General features: G+C 40.6%; 1 protein-coding gene across 1 annotated transcript in view; it reads right to left on the bottom strand.

The window, feature by feature from the left end:
• Positions 1-22,713, bottom strand: part of LOC145991366 (uncharacterized) — a 50,766-nt gene that overhangs the window by 11,883 nt on the left and 16,170 nt on the right. The window contains exons 2-4 of the mRNA XM_083127360.1: positions 21,352-21,486; positions 13,378-13,556; positions 4,371-4,542 (exon numbers count right to left, since the gene is read on the bottom strand). Of these exons, the coding sequence (XP_082983486.1) occupies positions 4,371-4,542; positions 13,378-13,556; positions 21,352-21,486 (486 nt within the window). The remainder of the gene's footprint in view (positions 1-4,370; positions 4,543-13,377; positions 13,557-21,351; positions 21,487-22,713) is intronic.

Here is a 22,713-nt window from a genome sequence, read left to right as displayed (position 1 = left end):
TAACAAACGTGACTCGTGATTGCAAGCTAATGTTTCGAAACTTATTAATTTGTAGCACTGCTTTTACACTCCCAATCACTCGATCATAATTTACTTGTATCATTCCTTGCAAAGAAGGCGTAAATACTACACCAAGTATTTTTACAATGTTTACAACAGGGAAGTGTTGAACTGGTGTGTGTGGTGGAGAATTATTTAAAAACATCAAACATGATTTCTTTACATTTATGTGAAGGCCTGAATACACCTCAAATTCCGTCGTTAGTTTATGAACCGTGTCCACATCAACAGGTGACTGAACCAAAATGCTGACATCATCCGCATAAGCTAAAACTTTTAGCGACTTTGACAGAATAGTTATTCCTTGTAACCGTGCTTCCAAAGAGGCAAGCAGGGGACTTAGGGAAATACAAAAAGCCAACATGGATAAGGGATCTCCCTGTCGGACACCTGTGACAATGCTAAGCGATTTTGTCAGAAACCCATTAATCTGTATTTTCGATTCAGCATTGTTATATAGCCCTTGCAGTGCTGAGAGAAAATTCCCCCGTATGCCCCTTTTGTGGAAAACATGAAACATATAATTATGGTTCAGCGAATCAAATGCACGTTCGAAGTCCAAAGCTAAAATCGCTTGATCCTTTAAATTTTTCTTATTATGATTACTGGTAACCACTTCACGCAGCGTTTGCAACACTGCATAAATGTTTTTATTTTCACCATATACATATTGCATGTCCCCCACCAAGTTGCTTGAGTACGGCATTAAACGTGCAAGCATACATCGTGTGAAAATTTTATAGTCGTTGCACAGGAGTGTAATGGGGCGATAATGAGTGATCTCTGTCGGCTTTGCACATTTCGGTACTAATACTATAATACCTGTCTTGGAAGTCTTGCCCATTTTATGTTGCTGAAAGGCCGCGTTGACCCACTCAGTTAAAGTCTGCCCCACTAGCGTCCAAAATGTTTGAAAGAAGCATGTAGGAAGCCCATCCACACCAGGGGCGGAGAAAGGCTTTGCCGCTTTCACCGCTTTATATACTTCTTCGAATGTGAAATCCTCATCAAGCTTAGTTCTATCATCATCGGAAAGTACTTCCGTAACTGCATCCACAACAGAATCATAATTTGAATTGGCAGGTTGGTGCTGCGAAAACATCCGAACATAATGCTCATATATTGTACGTTGTATGTCCTTAGGTGCTATGATTTTATTACCCGCTCCATCTGCGAGTTCAGTAATGAGTTTCCGTTGTGCATTTTGTCGTTCTTGTATCACGTGACTAATCGACACCGCTTCTTCAGGATCAAACTGAGGCAGTCTACTTCGAATTTTTGCACCCATACGTTTGTGGGCGGTCATATTTAAGAGTATTGCTTGTATACGTTTAATTTCCGTATGAACCGGTCGTCCTGCCGATGCTTCTTCTATTAATTCACGCAACACACGATAATAAAAGTGATATTTATTATTCCAGTCACGAGACCTCTCTTTACAGAATGATATACAGAAACGTTTAACTGCCGGTTTTAGGATTTCATCCCACCACCGAAGGATGTCAGTACGTCGAAGGCGATGCGTCTCCCAAAATCTCCATTGCTCATGAAATGCTCGTTTAAATTCCTCATCAGACAAAATGGACGTATTCATTTTCCAATACCCATATCCCCTAGGCACTAAGGGAAGATCAATGTTAATTGCCATTATCACCGCCAGGTGGTCCGAAAAACATGTAGGGGTGAGAGAAATCGAAGTAACTTTCTGACGCAGTGCCGGGGTAACATAGAACCGGTCTAGCCGGGACGCACAATTGTCTCTAATATAAGTATACCCCTGCTTATCAAAATATTTATCTGTCCAAACGTCCACCAATTTAAAACCAGACACGAATTTTTGGAGGGAATTAGATGTTGCAAAACCAGGACGTTGATCTTGTGGAAGCAAGACGCAATTGAAGTCGCCGCCACAAATGATATGTTCCTTTACACCTTGCAGTTCAGCCGCCACATCTGTCGCAAAAAAATTGTTCCTCTGTGATCTCTGATTTGTACCTGATGGGGCATATATATTGCATATCCAAACATTTGCCACTTTCGCACATATAATTCTCCCATTAGGATGACACACAACGTTAGTGATGGGCACCGTATTTTTCACGAGAAGCGCAGTCCCCGTTGCCTGACAATTTGCATTATTATATACTACTATAGATGGGGGCAGTTCAAAATTTATCACTTGAACTTCCTGGAGAAAGGCTATATCGAGAGACGACTGGATAAAAAAGTCACCCAGCGCCTCTTGTTTATTCCTGTTTTGTAGTTTATTAATGTTAATCGTGCCTATTCTGAGTGTTGTAAACATATTTATTGTAATCGTCCTACATGTTATCAGGGACGCTGTATCCCCCTTATTGCCAAGGCTCTCCTTGTAACCATTATACCCAACATTTACACCACAATACAATAAGACCAATAGATGACAAAAGTACCACATCAAGTAAATGGAACAGAGTGGTACAAATCGTTGATCTTCTTTACAAAAAGAAGAAACTTATATATACAAAAAAAATATATACTCGATCACTCTATCATACCTATCAGTCCCCTATCAAAAGCCCTTCTTATAACCACAATCATTACACTCTTACAAAAATTACTTAACCTCCTCAACATTACTACTCTGTCCACGAAATCAGTTTGTGGAAAATTTAGTACTATTAACACTGTTACCTTTAGGTACATTGCCTAAGTTTTTATTTTTCTAACTAACCTGTTTATAATCATGTTTAGTGTTGTCAGTATCCACTCCTCTCTCGAAGAAATATTATAGAATGTACACCTGCAGTATTTTTCTTCATTTTTTCTATGACGCACACGACAAATAACTTTGGATACTACACTAGGGGTGGTCACTCCTTCCTTTCTTCTGTTAGTGCAGATACCCATCGGTGTGGACTCAGGACTCCCCAGATACCTGTGGATGTTGAGGCAGAGCTCCCCCGGGTTTTTTCTTCTTGCTTATTGGCGGGACGAATCGTGGTCTGGATCGCTTGTGTCTTGAAGAGCGTCGTTGTCCTTTATCCGTGTTAATTGCCGGAAATTCATCCTCTGTTTTCGATTCATCCCCGGATCCACCTTCTGTGCCGGTGTCTACTTTCTGGAATTCTATCTTCTTGTCTGTTTCATTTCCGAGTTGTGAGGGAATTCCTGAGGTGTGTTGTACCTTGTCAGGTCCATCTAGTGTTGTTAAGGGGTTGGAGTTGGAGCTGGAAGGTTGGCTACTCTCTTCATTTTCACCTACACTTTCACCTTGTTGTTCGTTATGTATTTTGTCTTTTTCGGTGCTCTTCTTTTGGCTTGGGTCGTTGGGTGTTAACTGTGTTTGACGCTCTGGATCCGTAGCGGGTGTCTCTATTGTTTCATTCGTGAAATGGGGGTTGGATCTATGGCAATTGACCTCTTCTCTTGATGTTGTATTCGAGTTTTGGGGTCTTGTCAGTACTGGAAGTACTGTAGGTTGGGATACCATAGGGGTCGTTCCAGTGGTCAAATTAACAGGGACTCGTCCAGTTCTATTAACGCGGGGTCGTCGCGAGGGGCATTCTGAGAAGTTATGTCCCTCCAAATCACACCCACTGCACGTACGTACTTGACCAGAATAAGTTACCCAGTACCTGTCTCCTTGTATGGTAATGTACGAAGGGATTGCTTTCCGCAGGGCCATTTTAAACACAATGCGCCCCGTTCGTGTTCTATAAATATGTTCTTCTGAATACCTCTCTTCCTTTACGTTCAGCACTTCACCGTATTCACTAATTACATTACAAATCGCATCGTGGCTTAATTCGTCTGGCACTACATGCACACTTACAAAAACACTCTGCTGATCTGCCCATTCCACATCTATTTTATGCCGTCCGTCTGCATCATAATAGGGCACTTCAGCTCCATAATCATTTAATAATCGCTCACCCACAACTTTCGTTACAAATTTCACAAATACACAGTTTCGATAGTAATCAATTTCAAAACTTTGAACTTGGTTCGATGTCACACCGTACGTGTTATGAAACCACTTATGTAAATCCAGCGAAGTAGGTCTAGATTTTACACTACGAAAAATAAATTTCAACGTATTTTGTCTCTGTACCGGCATGTTTGTCTTCCTTCTAGTCTTTCTCACTTAGCATGTACGTACTCCAAAACAGAGCTTGCTCAATTCAACTCAAGAGTATTTTGCCTTACCTGCCACACGGAAAACAGCGAACGCGAAAACACGATCTGCACGCGGCCGCGTGTGCAGTTAGACTCCAACCACTCGGTCACAGGGACTGGCTAAACATGTCTAGAATATAATCTACACTCACCTGTAAAATTCCTTGGTACCGTCGGCAGATACCCACAACATAAATGAGCTTTGATGGGCAGCTTGTGGTTGCGAAGTAAGTGAGAAAAAAGGTACACATGGTTGGGGTCCTTGGAATCTCGTCCAGCCACTGCATAGAAGTGACCTGTGACTGAGAAAGGGATGTATATAACCTGGAAAATGCAAGAACAAATGCTCATTAGCATATTTACAAATTTAAGGAAGCTTCAAGTAAAACAAAAAAATATATTATTAAATACTTCCAAGATATACTTTCTTCGTGCTTGAAACATAACAGGCGAAGACAATACACGTGTCCATAAATGCATTTCCCTGTGTTCTGTGTACACCTACTAAAATATTTATATCATTCTTTCATATTGTTCTTACTCTTAGAGTATGGTATATGCTCAAATTACTACATTTGACTTCATGAAGAAAATGGTGTATTGCTTTATTTACTGTGCGACGTATGGCTTTGCTTGTTCCTTTCATCACAAGATATGCGATTACACAATTCACTAAAACGTAGTCTACATTTCATAATTGGATGTTTTAAATAACATGGGAGTAACATTTTTCTAATTAAAACTGGTATTTCTCTTTGGTTAACTAATTGCAATGAACAATTTATGCAAAGCAATGTCTGTGGCCTCAGCAGCCGAGAGCGTTTAATGCTCATGAAAAGTTCTGGAGTTTGAGTTCAAGGTTGGATGTTGCTGTATCGTGTGGAGATCACGTGCAAGAACGCTGCAAAGAAGCGAATATCAATACAATAATTATTTCGATACCCTGACTAGATATTTTATACATATAAATTTGTAATGAAGCTAAATTATTTTAAAATATACCGATGTCTTGAGATGACACAACTTCGATAAATCAAATGTAAAACCCTATAAAATGTTTGACACAGTTTCAAAAATTAATTAATGTTGCTGTTTCTACATTCCTCTTACAGTTTTGCAATTCTTCCATTATCAGTAACACGATGAAGAAAAAGGGAGTGTTATTTAGAAGTCCGCTTAAAACGTATTTCATTCATGAACCAAGATAGTTATGGTCGGGCAGATACGAGTCTGTTATTTTTTCATGCAAATCTCCCTTAATATATATATATATCTTATGTTATTTTCATGTGAATAAAAATGTTTACCTTGAACAATTTTATGTCAAGAAATAAACAATTCCTTGACGATAAATTACAATGCATTGGATAAAATTAGTTATTTAAGCTGTGATATCCAGAGACTGGTATATATGATAAATTCGCTTTTTCTTACCGTGGGCTGTTGAACTAGTGTTATTCTTTTAATTGGGGTAGGCCTTTTGAGAATAGAAGAAAAATTTATAAAGAACATTGATTGTATGCAGGGCCGGATTAACCTATGGGCAACTGGGGCAATTGCCCCGGGGCCCCCACCAAAAGGAAGCTGTGAAGGGCCTCCACCAAAAAAAATTAACCAGCTGGCTATGCTTGTGAAAAATTACATAAGAAGTTGTATTTTAAAAATAAAAATAAAAACTTCAAAATTGTCTTATGTCTACACTCTTCTGGATCCAATTGTAGCACAGCTCTCAGTCGATCTGTTTGTAGATATCTGAAGCTCAGTACTTTATACCATGGATTGATTTGGCTGTGGTGTGGAAATAAGGCACGTCAGCGGGTGAGAAACGTCCGACTGAATCCTCTTGACTATGAAAATGAACCTCAAATCCACCTCTCGCCTAGTGAACATTTCAGAGTGGAAAGTTTTCTACCAATGATTGATCAAATCACCTTTTCACTCGCAGACAGGATTTTTCCCTATGAAACTGTCGCAAAGAGGTTCAGTATTCTAAATGAACTTGCAGTGGCAACTCCATCACCTGCAGCTCGCGAGCATCTAGGAGGAGGATCTGGAACCCTCGCTAGAGAATGAGCTGATACCGTTTGCGCACCTAGTAAGCAGTAGCAATGTCAAACATTAGGAAGACATCCCAATGGAAGAGTGTATGTATAAGATTGTATGTAAGGACACGTTCCGCAGTACATTTCCCAATGTCAAAATTCTCTTTAGAATGTATTTGGTCTTAATGGTAACAAACAGCAGCGAAGAAAGATCTTTCTCAAAAATGAAATTAGTGATAAATAGGTTAAGTGCTGTCATGGGACAGGATCGCTTATCCAACATTTGTTTATTAAGCATTGGACATGGACTTCTTCGTGAATTGGACTTCGATGGTATAGTAGATGAATTTTCGGCGAAAAAGGTAAGAAAAGTGTGTATACTATAAGTGTTAAGCCTTTGGAAATTTTCTTGAAGAAAGTGTAGTTACTACAATTTCCACAATGAACCTGTCCGTAATTGTCCAGTAGATGGACCGTGCATATGTAGTGACATATTTACTCAATTGTAAATAATATCATTTATAATAAATTATGTACGTAAGTACAGTCTACTGCAAAGTTCTCTGTTTCATTCTGAACCCTCATAGTATTTACTATATAATGTAGTAACGGTGTTCCTCTTCATAATATACTGTAGACATTTAGACGTAGAATTTTACTGCTGCTAGAGCGATACAATTTCCGTCCTGTAACTTTATTTTACTGCGCTATTCTCCCTGCAAACCTATCTGCGATATATTCGATTGTGAATGACTACTGATTCTAAAATCAGGTCTACCATTTCAACTGCTGAAAATTGGTGGTTAACATATTGAGCTAATAAAGCTCCTAGTAAAAAATAATAAGAAATTGGGAGGCCGCCACAAAATATTTTGCCCAGGGGCCTCCACAAACCTTGATACGGCCCTGATTGTATGTATTAAGTTCGAAAGTGTAACTGCCCATGGAGCACACAAATCACAGTTGCATTTCAATTAGGCATATACTACATAACTAGAACATTCTAACATTTAAGAAATATGAAGATACTGTACGTAATGTACCACGGATGTCCATAAGGATACAGGCAATACCCACGCATTTATGTCAGTGAATGAGTGAGTGAGTGAGTGAGTGAGTGGTGGGATTGTGGCTTTATAGAAGGTGTTTCGTATATATAATATAATAATAATAATCCGTTGCGCAACAGCCCATGAAGGGCCTAGGCATACCTACCGACTGCCGGTCTCCCTCCCACGCTTTCCTTCGTCACCTCTAAGCATGGAGGACGCCGAATTTGATTCGAGTGCTGTTGTTTTGTTTCGAGGTTGGCAGACCTGTTCTTACTAATGTTAGCATCTGTTGTCGTGCCGATTAATGTAGCCTCAATTGTTTTGACTCGTTTGTTGTGGTTTCCTTCCGAAAATCCTCGAATAATCCAGGAGCGTGAAATCCATCCATCCGCTGAGAACGACTGTGTGGTGTGGGTTTTGGCAGGTGGAGTGTGATCTTACACCCTGTGATTCCTTCTCATGGGGGGTTGTGAAAGCACAGGTGTACGCCAAGAAACCACGAACCCTTTTGGAACTGAAATAATACGGGTGATTGGAGGCATCGTGACAGACATCTGCGAGAGGGTTATCAATAATTAATTTTGTGGACCGTATAAATGCAAGCAGACTCAGTAGCGGTAGTCATATGCCTGACATTGTCTTTTATACGTAAATGAGAGATGCTACTGCTTACATATATGTGAAATATAACTATTTTCATGATATTTCCCTATTTTTATTTAATTTTCTAATTCGGCGTCCTATACGGAACATCCTATAGATATTGGATGGACTCTCGCACTTTTGACGTGGCCGTTGGCCACATGCTTTATGCTCGCATGTTAGAGATGGGATTCCTCCATGCTCTTGTTTCAAAATGTTGGCATCCGCTATTGAAGTAAGGGAAGTAAGTGAATACGTACACCTATTTAAAAATTTTTGGAACGCAACGTTATGTGTGGACGTGCTCTAATATTCTAAAATGTTCACAATATTATTGTCTATTTTCGTTATGATAAACTGGGTAAACACTGTCCGTTTAAAAATAGTTAGTTATACGTATGTTTCATTTAAACAGATTCAATAGCAGCACCTAATTATGTTTTTGATCATTCTCCTCAAATTGCTATCTTGCCTCCTTAATATGAGATCCCGAGGCTCATAGTTTGAAATACGAAAATTCAAGTATTACTTAGTTAGCGTAGATTTTCGGAGATAAAATATCTTATTTAAGTTTCCTAGCAACTTCCGTTTCCATGGCCAACAACAAACATAGCAAATTTGGAAATATTGTTACATCTCAACATTTTATTAAAAGCCATGGTGGCGCTAAACTTCATGTGACTTTGGGATGGTAGGGTGACACGAAATCATCACAAAAATCTGGACAACACGAAAGCAAACTATACGAAGTTTTACCTCAACGCCGTAAAAAAGAATTAGAAATAGCTGTCAGAATTTGGAACACCATAGCATTTTTTTTTTCAAAAGTAGTGGAATTTTCGGAAACGACTTTGCTGGCTCAGTCAAGGTCCAGCGCAACCTTACAAAGTAGCTACGCAGTGGCGCAACTACAGGGGGGGGGGGAGACAAGGAGCATTCAGTAGCGGCCTTGCCTATTCACACATTCGCACGTGCACACCCAAATAAATCTGCAATGCAATTATTTTTTTTATACTTATTCACTGGAAACTACCTCCTTCAAAATATCAAACGTTCCGAAGCCCAATCGCCCCATCGGGTTCGCCTTACCAGTGCCTGCTACCGAGATACGTTCGCTCGCAACACAAGTCACCCTGTGCTCGTTTGCCGCTGTTTGCAAGAAAAGAGAAGAGATCGCGGTATTATGGGCTTCACGCACACTGCTAGCGTTGTGTTCACGATACAGCAGTGTTGCAATCCCGTTCCATTTGAGATCGTGCAGCGGAGTAGAGGCAACCCACACATCGTCGTAAATCGATGGATTTTTTTTTAAAGGGAATTTCTATGGTATCTTTGCCCACACTGTTCCGAGCATGAAAGGTGCAAGAAGGGGGGGGGGGGCAACTGAAAGCGAAACGCGTGCTTCAAACAATGTCTTGCATTGTCTTTGCTTAGTGCAGCTTGGTCAAAATAAAGTGCCCTTGTGGCGCTGTAGCCGAATTATCATATTAACCCGCGCAGGGGAACCGTGGATCAGTCAGCTGTGCCTGCTCGTGCATTACAAAATTGTTGCACTGTCAAAAGCTCGTTCTTGTTTCATTGAAAAGTGTTTGCTTTCATAATGAAAGGAAAAACTGTACATAGCGAAAGCAGAGACGTAATATTTAACGTTATTGAATTTTTGGAGGGAAGTTAACTACAAAGCGTGCAGCGACTGCAGTAATAATACGGATACGGTGGAAGAGAAAGGAAAAGTTCGAAGTACGAAGAGGACAGTGTGGAGTGGACTGAGTGAGTACTGTTATTTTCCTTAATATTTATTACTCTCTTGATATCGCTTGCTTCTGTCGGTCATTAGAAGTAAACTATAATAATAACTGTATAATAAGTAAAGCTGTGCCGCATCTTCTTTATGAGTACTATTTGTCGACATATGGAGATGTGAAGTCCATTTTCACACGATTTCGGCATCCTCTAGCTAACACACGGTGCGTCATTAGACAAAATTCCATTTACATTTTCGTCTTCATTTCACTTGGCGATTCACCTCCTCCGCGTTGTAAACGGAATTTTGCACCACCCTGTGTTAATATTTTTGATATTTTTCATGAAATAAAACTCTCCCACAGCCTCATTTTCAGTAAAAGGTGGTCATAACTTGGGTTGCCAATACATTTAGCATCATAATTTACGCAAAAACGGGTGCGAGTATTTGAGAGGGGTTAAATAACACTTCTTCTGGACACGAGTCTGAAGTGCACACCGATAATGTAAGACCACGAGCCGCCACTGCATACATTTCGTAAAATTCTCTTGGTCGCTTCGCTCGTAATACCTTCATTTCTCAGTCTCGTCATGTTCAGAGCCGTAGCTAGGGGTCGGCGGGAGTCGGCCATGGGCGCCGAATGATCTAAATGAAAAAAAGTTGTGAAAGAGAGAATGCCTTGGCCCCCAGTGATATTATTTGTGCCCTATTAGGGCAAATAGCGGGGTGCAAAGGGGGCAAACATTGGCGATCAAGGGCAACTGCACGGTGGGGGGGGGGCACCCAGGATCAAGTGCCCTATTCGATTTCAAATTTTATGCACATAAAAATACATTTCATAAAATTGTCTTGTTTACTTCGCTCGCAATGCCTTCTTTTCTCCGTCTCGTCAAGTTCAGAGCCGTAGCTACTAGGTGGCGGCGGGAGTCGGCCGTGGATGCCGAGCGATCTAAACGAAAGAACGTTGTAAAAGAGAGAATGCCATGGCATCCGGTGAGATTAAATTTATTTGCGCCCTATTAAGTCAATATTGTCTTAAATTGCAAAAACTGGTTCTAAATACTTTCTTTAGCTCACTTTGCTCGCAATGTATCTTTTTTTGTAATGTAATGCATTTAAATAATATGTGTTGTATATATGTATTGCAGGCCCGTAGCCAGAATTAGTCTCCAGGAGGGGTTCACAGGTTATCAGGGGGGCTTATAAGCAAATTTCATTTTTCTAAAGTTTAACAGAATTGAATGAAGGTAAATTGTGTGTGTCGGGGTCATTAAGTTAATGTAAAATATAAAATTTAGAGATATTGAAAAAAACTAGTATTTGTGTATCTTCTAGAAGTGTTAATTGACTGGTCTTGACACCATCCCTTAATGCACACTCCATACTATTTTTGATGACAATTATTTATATCATACAAGTAAAAATGAACAATATTCACTTCAATCATAGTTCCTACCGTACATTCCACCCCCAGCAGACGCAATAAGACTCCTCTTGGTTCCCAAAACATGTGATCTACTGACATTTGACGCAGATGTGGAAGGAATGTGGATGATGACGTCAAAGTCACAGATTTCTGTCAAACGAGAGGCTGCGACAGGGATTGGGAAGTTACAGATAAAGAAACTCCCCTCAGATAAAAATTTCTAAAGTCTAGAACTGGGATTCCCAAACTTTTTCGTTTCACGGCGCCTTTAGTATTTTAAGATTATTCCGCGGCGCCCAAGTCAGAATGTAGGCCTATCTAACACTTGCAATGCTCATTTAGTGTGGTTGGGTTGCTTCAAATTCAGAAACATCTTATTGTAAAAAGTACTAAATAAGCACATATTTAGAAAAATCATATAATTTCTGTGAAAGTATTGGAACATTTCGCTGCTCCTCTGCAAGCTAGCCACAGATCCTCAAAGTGGGGTGGCGCATACTTTGGGAACCACTGATCTACAGAATCTTCTAAATATTTGCTCCTACTTAGACCGGCTCATAAACAAGATTGAACGAATATAACAGCTGCTGTTCACGTTCTGTGAATTTATCTTTCATCAAGTTGTATAATAGCCCCGTCTAGTTGGCTGCACTTTTTGACTCGCTTTGACTCTCTTTGCACCGAAGCGTCTAGTTGGATGCACGGTGCAACACCGAGTTGTCTAGCTCGTTGATTTCGTCTGCACCGTCTGCACTACCTTCCGGACTGGTGCAAGTGTGGTGCATGTGCATGGTCACGTGGTGCGTGCTAAATAATCAAATTACCGTTTAAAGCAGCAGACAGGCTTTTGTTGAATCTTCTGTACTTGAACACCGCTTTCTGTCTGGTTGGTTGAACGTCATTTCCTTACACCACCCTTGACACTGGATACACCTGCACTGCACCGAGTGTCAAAAAGTGCAGCCAACTAGACGGGGCTAATATCTGCTGTCTACACTTTCACTCTTCACTGCAAACAAATTAGAATACAAAATAGTTTTACCTGGTGTCAAGGGGGCTGGTGGCAGTGCCAGAGGGGGGCTTGTAGCCCTGCCAGGGAGGGCTGAACAACCCCTGGTCCCTGTCTGGCTACGGGCCTGATGTATTGAATACACTTTGAAAACGTACGTGATTTAGTGTTATCATGTTGTATATGTATTTACTTATTTTGTGTCGCTCGATATTGCATATGTGTAAAACATATGTTGTACTTGAAACTTATACATGTTATATGTACAAAAAAATTATCTTCGGAATGCATTTATGATTCATTTTCTGCCATTCAAAAATACAGTTTGTTTGCCTGTTTTCCATTATTAGCTAATGTGAAATTGACTGTGTTGAAAAAATATTTCAAATCTTTGATACTACCACTAGTAGTAGTAGTAGTAGTAGTAGTAGTAATGCAATTATTATTATTATTATTGGTACATTTATCCTGGTACTTGCCTCTCCGACGAAAATTCGTTGTTGCGCCTCTGTAGCTACGAGCTAATACTAATACAATGTAGATCCATATTATGGCATTTATTCAAGCAAGAGTTGTTTCCTGGTGGCTACAATTACCGGTAGACATGGTACTACAGGGCGTTCGTTTTTGCACAGAGCGCGTGAACAACTTTGAACAACTCTTATAACACAGGTTAGTACTCGTTATGCAATTTAAATATAATTGTCTACATGCTAAAGATATAAGCGTAAATAAGAGAGGCATTACGGGACGAAAATGCCGGAATCTGCTCCATGTCCCACGCTATCTCGGCCCAGAGTCAAAACGAAGGCACCGTACTAATGCTATGAAAAAAATGTTAGGTTTTCAATATCGCTATGCTTTTGCTTGTTAGTTTGTTGTAAGATGGATGAATCCAATATGGAAGCTGTAAGTTGAAGTGGTTACGGTAAAGCTATTGTTGCGTATTAAATAGTGGTCTGCTTATGTTTCAAGTAAAGGCATGCCCAGCGATTGGGTTCGAAAACCGGGGGAGCAAGATTCCAAAACTGGGTGGGGGGGGGGGGGCAAAGACAGTACATTTCCCTTGTAGCTAAGGTTTAGCATAGTGAGGGTTACAAGTGGCGAAAAGTGTGAGGGGGCAACTGCCTCCCCCCCCTAATCGCCGCCACTGAGCATGCATAAAACGCGTCCATATTAGTCTGTGTGCACATACGACAGGAAACATATCAGCATCTACAGTAGATATATTACCAGGAACTCACCTCGTTGCTATGGTTCAAACACTGAGCGTACTTGGTGGAAGGCGAGAAGCCAGAGCTCATTCGCCCAATGACAGACAGCTTGGAGTTCTTCTTGGCGTTCAGGTCCTCGAACACCCCCAGCAGCTTCAGAATGTGGCCGGAACGAGCGGTCGTCTTCACGTACATCTTCCCCTTGGCATCTGCAGAGTCAAAGCAAAGGTTTCACTTCATAGGTGTGCGCACAGGAAGGCACCCCTAATCATGGAGGTCCGCAGTTTTTTTTCCACTGAGGGACAAGCAAGGTATTTTTCTATGGGGCATATTACCCCGATAATAGTGTTGCCCCTCAAAAAACACCTCTTGAATTTGAAATTCTCATTCCTGCATTGTAAATTATTATGACTGAAATCAAATTATACGTGTGAAAATGTACTTTAGGTTGACATTCGATTTCTAAGAGATGTGGCTATCACGTCCATGCCCCTATATTATTATATTTTCACCTAGATTTGGATTGATTGAGTGGGTGTTTTAAGTCCACTTTATGCATAGTATGGCTAATCGGGACTGGACCTACAGTTTAAAGTGGGACCCGAACCGCAATGTGCCCCACCGGGTATCGAACCCGTGACACCTTGATTACAAATCGATATTTTCACCTAGAAATTTAAGATAGAGACATTGGCCCCCATCCTTGGACGGAAATCAATTTAGGAAGCAAACATGGAAGTAAAGGAAAGCAAGACTAACAGAATCTAAGAGTAGCAGAACAAAAGGATACTCAAGATGGAATTTGTTTTAACGTCTTTCTTGCATTATTTCTTCAAGGCGGCCAAGAGCACCTGCAGGGGGGGCCACAGAGCTGCAATTGCCTCCTCGATTTCAAATTTTATACAAATAAAAATAAGTTTTGTAAAATTTTCTTGCTAGCTTCGCTCGCAATATGTGCTTTTCTTACAGTCTTGTCAAGTTCAGAGCCGTAGCTAGGGCGCGGAATTGGCCCTAGACGCCGAACGATCTAAATGAAAAAAATGTAAAAGAGAATGACATGGCGCTCCATGAAAATTTTTGCACCATATTAAATCAATATTATTTTCATTTTGCAAAAATTTGGATCTGAACATTTTCTTGCTCGCTTTCCTCGCAATTTGTTTTCTGCAGTGCCGGATCTACACATCTTGCCAAAGCCCCCCTCTACCTAACTATCTTTAAACACACATATATATATATGTGTGTGGCCGCGGTGGCTCAGTCGGTAACGCGTCTGACTACCATGCTCAAGGTCCCGGGTTCGATCCCCGGCCGGTTCAAATCTGGGAACTTTTCTAACGATGGAAGCAGCCCCGGCGCCCACCCAGCGTCGAATAACATGGGTACCTGGGGAAAACCCTGGGGGGTGATCACATCACCCCCACTCACGACCGGGATCAAGAAAGTGTGGGGCGTTACCCCCACACCCCCTATACGCCTTCATGGCGTGGTGCTATGCACAGGGGAGCACTTTACCTTTTTTACCTTTTTTATATATAATGTGTGTGTGTGTGTGTGTGTGTGTGTGTGTGTGTGTGTGTGTGTGTGTGTGTATATATATATATATATATATATATATATATATATATATATATATATATATATATATTATTGTATGTGTGTAATTCTTGATCTCATGTTGACAAAGGAACTAGAGGGTAATTCAAGAGTCCCTTAACACCCCCATACAAAAAGTAAAAGAGTGAGGGTGGGTACAAGTGGTCATAATAGAAACAGGTTAGCAGGTTAGAGTTAGGGGAACCACAAGTATGTTCCAAGCGGACGTCCACCATATTGAATTAAATTCAAAATTTTTATATTGATGCGATAAATACGTATATGACACTGTTTTCTCACACCTGGAAAATTATACATTTGTTACAATCATGCACTCATAACTATTTCCTGATTAAAAATAGGTTGAAGAAACTTTCACCACCGTATTTATCGTAAAATTCTAGACTGATTTGATTCTAGTCTGAGTGCCACGCGGGAAACCCTGCTGTTTTCCACGCAAAAAAGCGCTCTAATGCCCACCCAGCCTAAAATCAAATGGTACCTGGCGGGGGGGGGGGGTAAATGCGGCCGCAGTGTGGTGCTGATCACATCTCCTCCAAGATGATCGACATTGAAAATATGTGGGGTCCTACCCCCACATGCTCTAAATGTGCCTTGATGGCACGGTGCCATGCACATGAAACTTTACCTTTACCTGTATTTATTGTATTTGTTTCTGTACCCCTGAATAACTACGTTTATTTTTTTACGTATGTATGAGCCCTCTGAGGGCTCCCTAAATGCTTACTTGTCTCCGCCCCCTCCCCCGCACTGCGGGGTTTTGCGGCTTGTAGATCCGGCACTGGTTTTCTGTAATACATTGTAAATTACCAGGGAGAGAACTACTGCTGCTAAACGGATTTCTCTTAAATGCATGAACAATTGTTTGGAGGGAAAGGAGCGTCCACATTTCAGAGACAATTTATATTATTTTTGCTCTTGGTTTGTTAAGGAGCGGATGAATTGATTATGTATGTATGTATGTCTCTCTCTCTCTCTCTCTCTCTCTCTCTCTCTCTCTCTCTCTCTCTCTCTCTCTCTCTCTCTCTCTCTCTCTCTCTCTCTCTCTCTCTCTCTCTCTCTCTCTCTCTCTCTCTCTCTCTCTCTCTCTCTCTCTCTCATATATATATATATATATATATATATATATGGGGTGTATATAGGTATATGCACACTCTCATCGATGCAATAAGACGTAAAACAGGGAGATCAAATTAGGTATTTCTTTCCCGACTGAACTTTCATCAAGGCTTTCCCCCCGCACGCCTATGTTTCACTTATACAAAATGCAAGATACGTTTTTACAGCATTTCAGTGGAAGAACCTGAAATAACACTTGGGTGTTGAGCGTACCACTGATACAGGGTGACCCATAAGTCACGACTGTGTTCGAACAGCTAATGACTGTCTTGATAATTAATCTCCTATTTATTTATTTATTTTTTTAAATCTTAGTCCACATCGAGGAGATTTATCATGGAAAAATTCATGGAATTAAAATTGTGAAGTTTGGAAAACCAGCATTCAATTATTCGAGGATATCTGGAAACAACTAGCCACCACGATATACAGACCTGAAGGCTTCTGACTTCTTGTGGGGTTATTTAAAAGAGAGGGTGTATGTTAACAAGTATCAGACCATCCACCAACTGAAGGAAAATATTTGTACAGAATTATAGAACTACAGCCAGCGACGCTAACAGGTAAAGGCGGCCAGAGCCGTGGTGCTGATCACATCACCCCACCTTCGGCCGTGATCAAGAAAGTGTGGAGCCCTAACCCCACACCCCCTATACGCCTTCATGGCGTGGTGCAAAGTACAGGGGAGAACTTTACCTTTTTACCTTTACCAGCGACAAATATTACGGCCATACGTACATTGATTGCTATGAAATTACAGATGCATTCTTTCTTACAGTAAAGAGAGTTAGAAAAGTATTTTTGTAGTAATTAATTGTACTATTATACATTTTCTATACCTGGGACAGGGTATGGAAAAGCTCTTTCCAATCTACCTGTGTGGTCTCACAATGATTGAAACGCACGTGAAAAAGAGTTTTATATATAAACTAAGACTTCGACAAGATAATAAATATTGAGATTTAAATTTACAAAACTTCTATAACCTGTCCCGGAATCTGTGGGGCAAGGCAGAGCATAGCGGCAGAGAAGGGGGGGAATCGTGTGGGGATGCGAAGCAGTACACGCTGCTGCGAAGGCTGGTAACTGCAGTTGCTTTCCGTACTATAGATCGACCACAAGGTAAAAAAACCTTGGGACGAAAAGTCCCCGCGCAGCTTTCCCTTCTTCCCTACACCTCGGGCCATAAGGAAGCATGGTCCACTCTCCCCCCTCTCCTACTCGCGGGGGTACGGTGCACAGGAGTCGTGGGTCTGCGCAAGTTGTTTTGCTCGTGGTTCCACTATACACCTAATCCCGTTCCATCTCACGTGTTGATTGGTGGAGTCGTCTCGCGTCACTACTTGCGCAGAGACTTGTTTTCGATCGCTTGCTCCAGAGTATAAGTTGAGGATTCTTATCTGCTAGACTCGCTACTCCTCAGTACACTGTCGACAATCCCAGTGTATTTTATAAGCTCGGCAAATGTAAAAGGAAACAAACATACTTGATTCATGAATAACATTAGTCTTCATGATAGACGGTAAAATGGTGCGTAGGAGTCATTGACCTCATCGATATCTCTGTGGTTCTGCTCCTGCTAATGCATATGAACAAATAACTTTATTGAAGATTTACGGCATCAATCAAGTTTACTGTTGTTGCATTCATGCCATTGTTGAACTGGCTTGAATTAACATAAAATACCGCAATAGGAAAGTAAAATGAATTTCACGAGATAAGTTACGGAATCTTATGCATAACTGTTCATTATCATGTAAAGGTAAACCTTTAAACATTTCCTATCCAGGCAGAGAGAAATTCAGACGTTTTCTAATCCTTAAAACGTTTCCTCTTTCTTCACGTGGACAAATTACAGCGAGATTTGAGTTCAGCAGTGGTCCACGAACGCGGGTCACCTGTATTCCCTTTCATATTTTTACGGATTATACCAATTCTCTAAACCATTTAATGCACAAAATGTAGCCTCCCCGATTTAGTAACGTGGTCGCATTGTAATTAAGGTGTCTCGGGTTCGATACCTGGTGAACACGCATAGTGGTTCGAATATCACTAAACTGTAGGTTCAGTCAAGATTAGCCTATCCGTGCATAAAGTGGACTTAAAAAAACAAACTCAAACTCCACAAATTGTACCCCAAAATCATTGCAAATCTTTCGCACAATACACAGCTGCATTACTGAGTTGATCTCTGCACTAAGATAACTTATCGAAAGCTATGCACAAGAGTGCAAAACGAGTGCAGAACGATTAATAAGTTTAAAGTTTGATGTTAGAATCTTATCTAAGGCTTGAAGTTAATTTCACTTTACACGGATGGTCCCTAATTCGAGTCCTAACGTGGTCATTTGTAAGAAGTGCTTTCAAATAGAAACTTCACTTAATTACAAATAATTTCACTTTATGTATCAGCACTTAGGCTATTTTGGACCCGTCAGATTATACGGAGTCTAGCCCCTTACCATAACAATTATATCATAACTGTGATGTCGAAGGACTAAACTATTCTTACCTGCGTTAAAAGCTGAGGCTGTAACGGCACTCAGTACACATAAGAACAAACACTAGCCGTAGATCCAGACGCCAGAGCCTCGTTAGTCTGCTAAATGCAGTCCAGGGTGTAGAAGTGAGGTTGACAATTGGGTGTACTACGTGTAAAACCCCTTCACTTTGTGTATGAATGAAAAGTAAAAAAAAAAAGTGCTCCCCTGTGCTTAGCACCACGCCATGAAGGCGTATAGGGGCTATCCACGAGTAAACAAAAACATATCGAACGGCACAATCGATTGTCGAACTGTAGCACAACAACTTCCGGTTCACGGCGGCCGGGCAATTCAAGCGCGTACTTGTGGCATTTCTTCTCGTTTTGTATACCGGATGAAATGGATCATATAAAAGCACTTAACGACGAGGAGAATAAGAGATATCAGGGCAAAGTAGAGGCCTTTGCATATCAATTGGATGAGCAACTAGGAAGTAATACGGTATTATCCCAAGATGAGATCCATTTGCTGATCGTCGTTTCTTTGGCGATATTTGTAGCCTACATATTAAATAGAAAGTAATTTTTCCTACAGAGCGAGAGCGCTTAAATGCATACATTTATGTTTTAAGTGAAAAAGTGCGAGATGTACGGACATATAAAAAAACGGAAAAAGGGTCTTCTTTTCTTCTTTCTTCAGTCAGGACGAGTCAGAGGGATGCGATAATGCACACTTGCTGGTTTCGTTCTCGTTTGAACGCAGAAATACAAAACGTTCATTGTTATTTTAAGTCAATTTTCTGCTATTTGTGTTAAACATGACGATGAAGATGAATAATAAACTGGAAAAATTAATAATGGGACAAACACAATGACACACCATTGCCTCACCATGGTGTTCAAACCTAGGACCTCTTCTCCATCAATGTTGAATTGATTGATTGAGTTGGTGTTTTAAGTCCACTTTGTGCACAGTAAGGCTAATCGGTACTGGACCTACAGTTTAAATTGGGATCCGAACCACTATATGCCTCCACCGGGAATCGAACCCGGAACCCCTTGATTACAAGGCGACGAGGACACCACTGCGCCATCGGGGAGGCACTCTATCTATCAATGTTGAAAAGATTTCCATTGCAAAAGACGAAAATTAATAATAGTACCCGCACTTAATTTTCTGGCTACACAAAAAAATATTTCCTCTGGTTGCACAAAAATTTATTTCCTCTGGTTACACACACAAAAAAATCTGGTTACACAAATATTTAATACAGTTCGTGTGTACTTCAAGAACTTAACGTGTAACCTATCTGTTACAAGTGTTGCAAGTGGTGCGGGACGCAAAATTTTTGGTTGGGAAGGAAACAGAACGGGATATTTTTAAAGTCCTGACGTTCAAAACGGGAAAAATAATGTTATTTACCGACTAAATTGGGAGATTATAGGAGCGGAAAATATTCAACATTACCCGATACTAAAAAAAAAAAAATAATTATACACACAATTTCACCCTCGGGTGATGATTTACTTTGCATTTCTGGATTAAAAACTGCTAATTTCAATAAATTTCGGACATTTAGTACAAAAAAAATGTAGGGAATAAACTACTTTTAAACTGCGCAGTCTACTCCTGCTAATGGTCTTCCAATTTTCACGCCTGACAGCTTGAATGCAATAATTTGGCGCCTAGATCTCGAGGAAATGGATGAAGAGAGATCCATGAAAGATTATTTAGCCCTGATCGTAGTTTACATCCTCCTTGTACACACTCGTTCGTTCCTTTCATACATGATACAATTTCAGCTCCCTTTAACGGCATGTTGTGAGCCTACGAACCGGAAGTTGTTGTGCTACAAGTATGGCCTCCGCGCGAAGGCACTTCCTTCCGGTGGATAGCCCCTATAGGGGGCGTGGGGGTAACGCCCCACACTTTCTTGATCCGGTCATGAGTGGGGGTGATGTGATCAGCATGAATGTGTATGAATATATGTTTAAAAGGTAAGAAAACTGTCTTTCTGCGCAAAAGCAGTGCATGAACAAAGAACGCTACCACGATTTTTTTATTAAGTGTTACCGATTCTGATAAGTTATACTTACGGTAATATCATGCTGAGTTTCTCCGAAGTCTTCCAGGTTTCTTGGAGCTTGTCAACGAGAATTTATTTTCAAGACTCTGGAACGATTCATTTATAGAGCGACGAAAATCGTAAACAGAGAGTGGTTTTGCACATCCTCCACTTCCAGAAAAGCATTCTGTATCTAATACCTATCTCAAATGCTATCAGCGAAGTCACGGACTCACCCCTCTTCCCTCTCCCGTTAGTTAAAAATAATTGGTCGGTGAATATACTAACATTGGGATTGGTGTAATGATTTTATATGTTTTAGTTTACCATCATGCGAGGACAATAAAGTTTAATACGCATTAGTGACACTGAAATAAGAGGAAAACCTTAACCCACAGGAAAGAAAAAGAAATAACAAAATTTCAAATTTTTGATACATTTTTAATTTGAAGATGTTTTCTGGTAACAACATTTTGCAACCTCCAAGTTTCTATATTATCAGTTAATATTTAAAAACAATAAAGAAAATAGTGCTAATTTTATCAAATCGTTTTCCTTTCAAATTTCTTCACTTCATTTGGATAATTTTAGACATAAGCCTGATGACTTACAGTTCGCGCTTATCTAGAGACAGAGTCTGGTTGTTACAAATACAGGATAATATACGTACATAGTGTGTATTTTATTATAACAAGTAAATACATGTGTTATGAGGCTTACCTTTGGAGTCGGATAGCTTGTAGGCTCGAATGTCAAATCTGGTGAGGAAGTAGTTGAGCCTGGCTTTGGCAATCTGCTCTATGCTGTTCATGCTCTGTGCCATGCGGCCATTCTCGGAAACAAGCAAGAACCAACCTGGAAACAAAATAGATATGCAACTAATAGATAGATAGATTTTCGCTATATTCAAAATTAAGAGACTAATTTGATGCAATGTAAGTATGTGTAGAAATGTGACAAAGATGGAGATCCAGCCAGCATTTGAAATTCAAGACGACATCGAAACCACAACCTTTGAGATGTCTAGACGAGACCATAAATGAAAAATGCGATGCCAAACTGAAAAGGAGAGCAAGACTTACATCGGGTAATGTATACTTCTTCGAAGTGGGTGTGTGTGTGTGTGTGTGTGTAGTCGACCCCGTCACATAAGTGTCGTATCTCAAACAAGCGAAATTTCGTATTTCACCTACGTGCAGTATAAGGTGGTCCGCATAACCTGGCAGATCGACGTCCCTCAACTATCAGCCGTTTTCAAGATACACAAGTCCAGTGGCGTAAATAACACCTCCGCGGCGTACAAGCTTAGGGGGAGCAGTAAGAATGATAATTTAAGAAAGACCGATAGTTCACAAAAGCTTTCGGCGTTAAAATATATTTTCAACCGGACATATTATATTTTTATGCACCTACAACTGCAAACATAAAATGTTAATCACTATAAGCTTTTTTCAGTTCTTACGGCGGGCGCTCTAGAAGCTGGCAGGAGAAGTGGGGAAGGGGGATTACGCAACAGACCAACCAGACAACAGCAGTGGCGCCGAGAGAGACAACGCGGCCGGAAAAAGCACTACGTGAAACTCGTTCTACTGGCCGCTACGTTTCTTATCGCGCTGGATTGGTCGTTTCCCCGCTCCCCACTTCCCATGCAAGCTTCTAGAGCGCCCGCCGTAAGAACTGAAAAGAGCTTATAGAAAAGTAGAAAGTGGATTACCAGCTTAGAAGAAAACCTTCATTAGTTTAATAGTTTACGTCGCCGAAAGGTAGACGACAAGCAAACAAATGGGCTGACAACGCTGACCTTCACCGCTCCCCGCCCATAATTACAACATCTACCAAACGGAAAAGAAATGTAAAAGACAAAACATCTTCAGTGAACTGACAGATGATTTGGCTTTCTCGACCCATTGGATTGCTTTTAAAGTAAATGCATTCTAGTAAATCAAGTAAACAATAGATTTCAGGGTATGAAACAAATCATAGAAAGCTTCACCCTTTTATTTTTTAAGCCCCAGTCTCCTAACAGAACACACCGACAGGCAGTTAGTGGAATCTGCTACTAATTTCTGGAAGAAACATGAA

The sequence above is a fragment of the Lepisma saccharinum genome, chromosome 8 (genome assembly GCF_977018435.1).
Source record: "Lepisma saccharinum chromosome 8, izLepSacc3.1, whole genome shotgun sequence".
NCBI classification, from domain to species: Eukaryota; Metazoa; Arthropoda; class Insecta; order Zygentoma; family Lepismatidae; genus Lepisma; species Lepisma saccharinum.
Note: the sequence above shows the minus strand (reverse complement) of the source record. Positions and strands in the feature narration are given on the sequence as shown.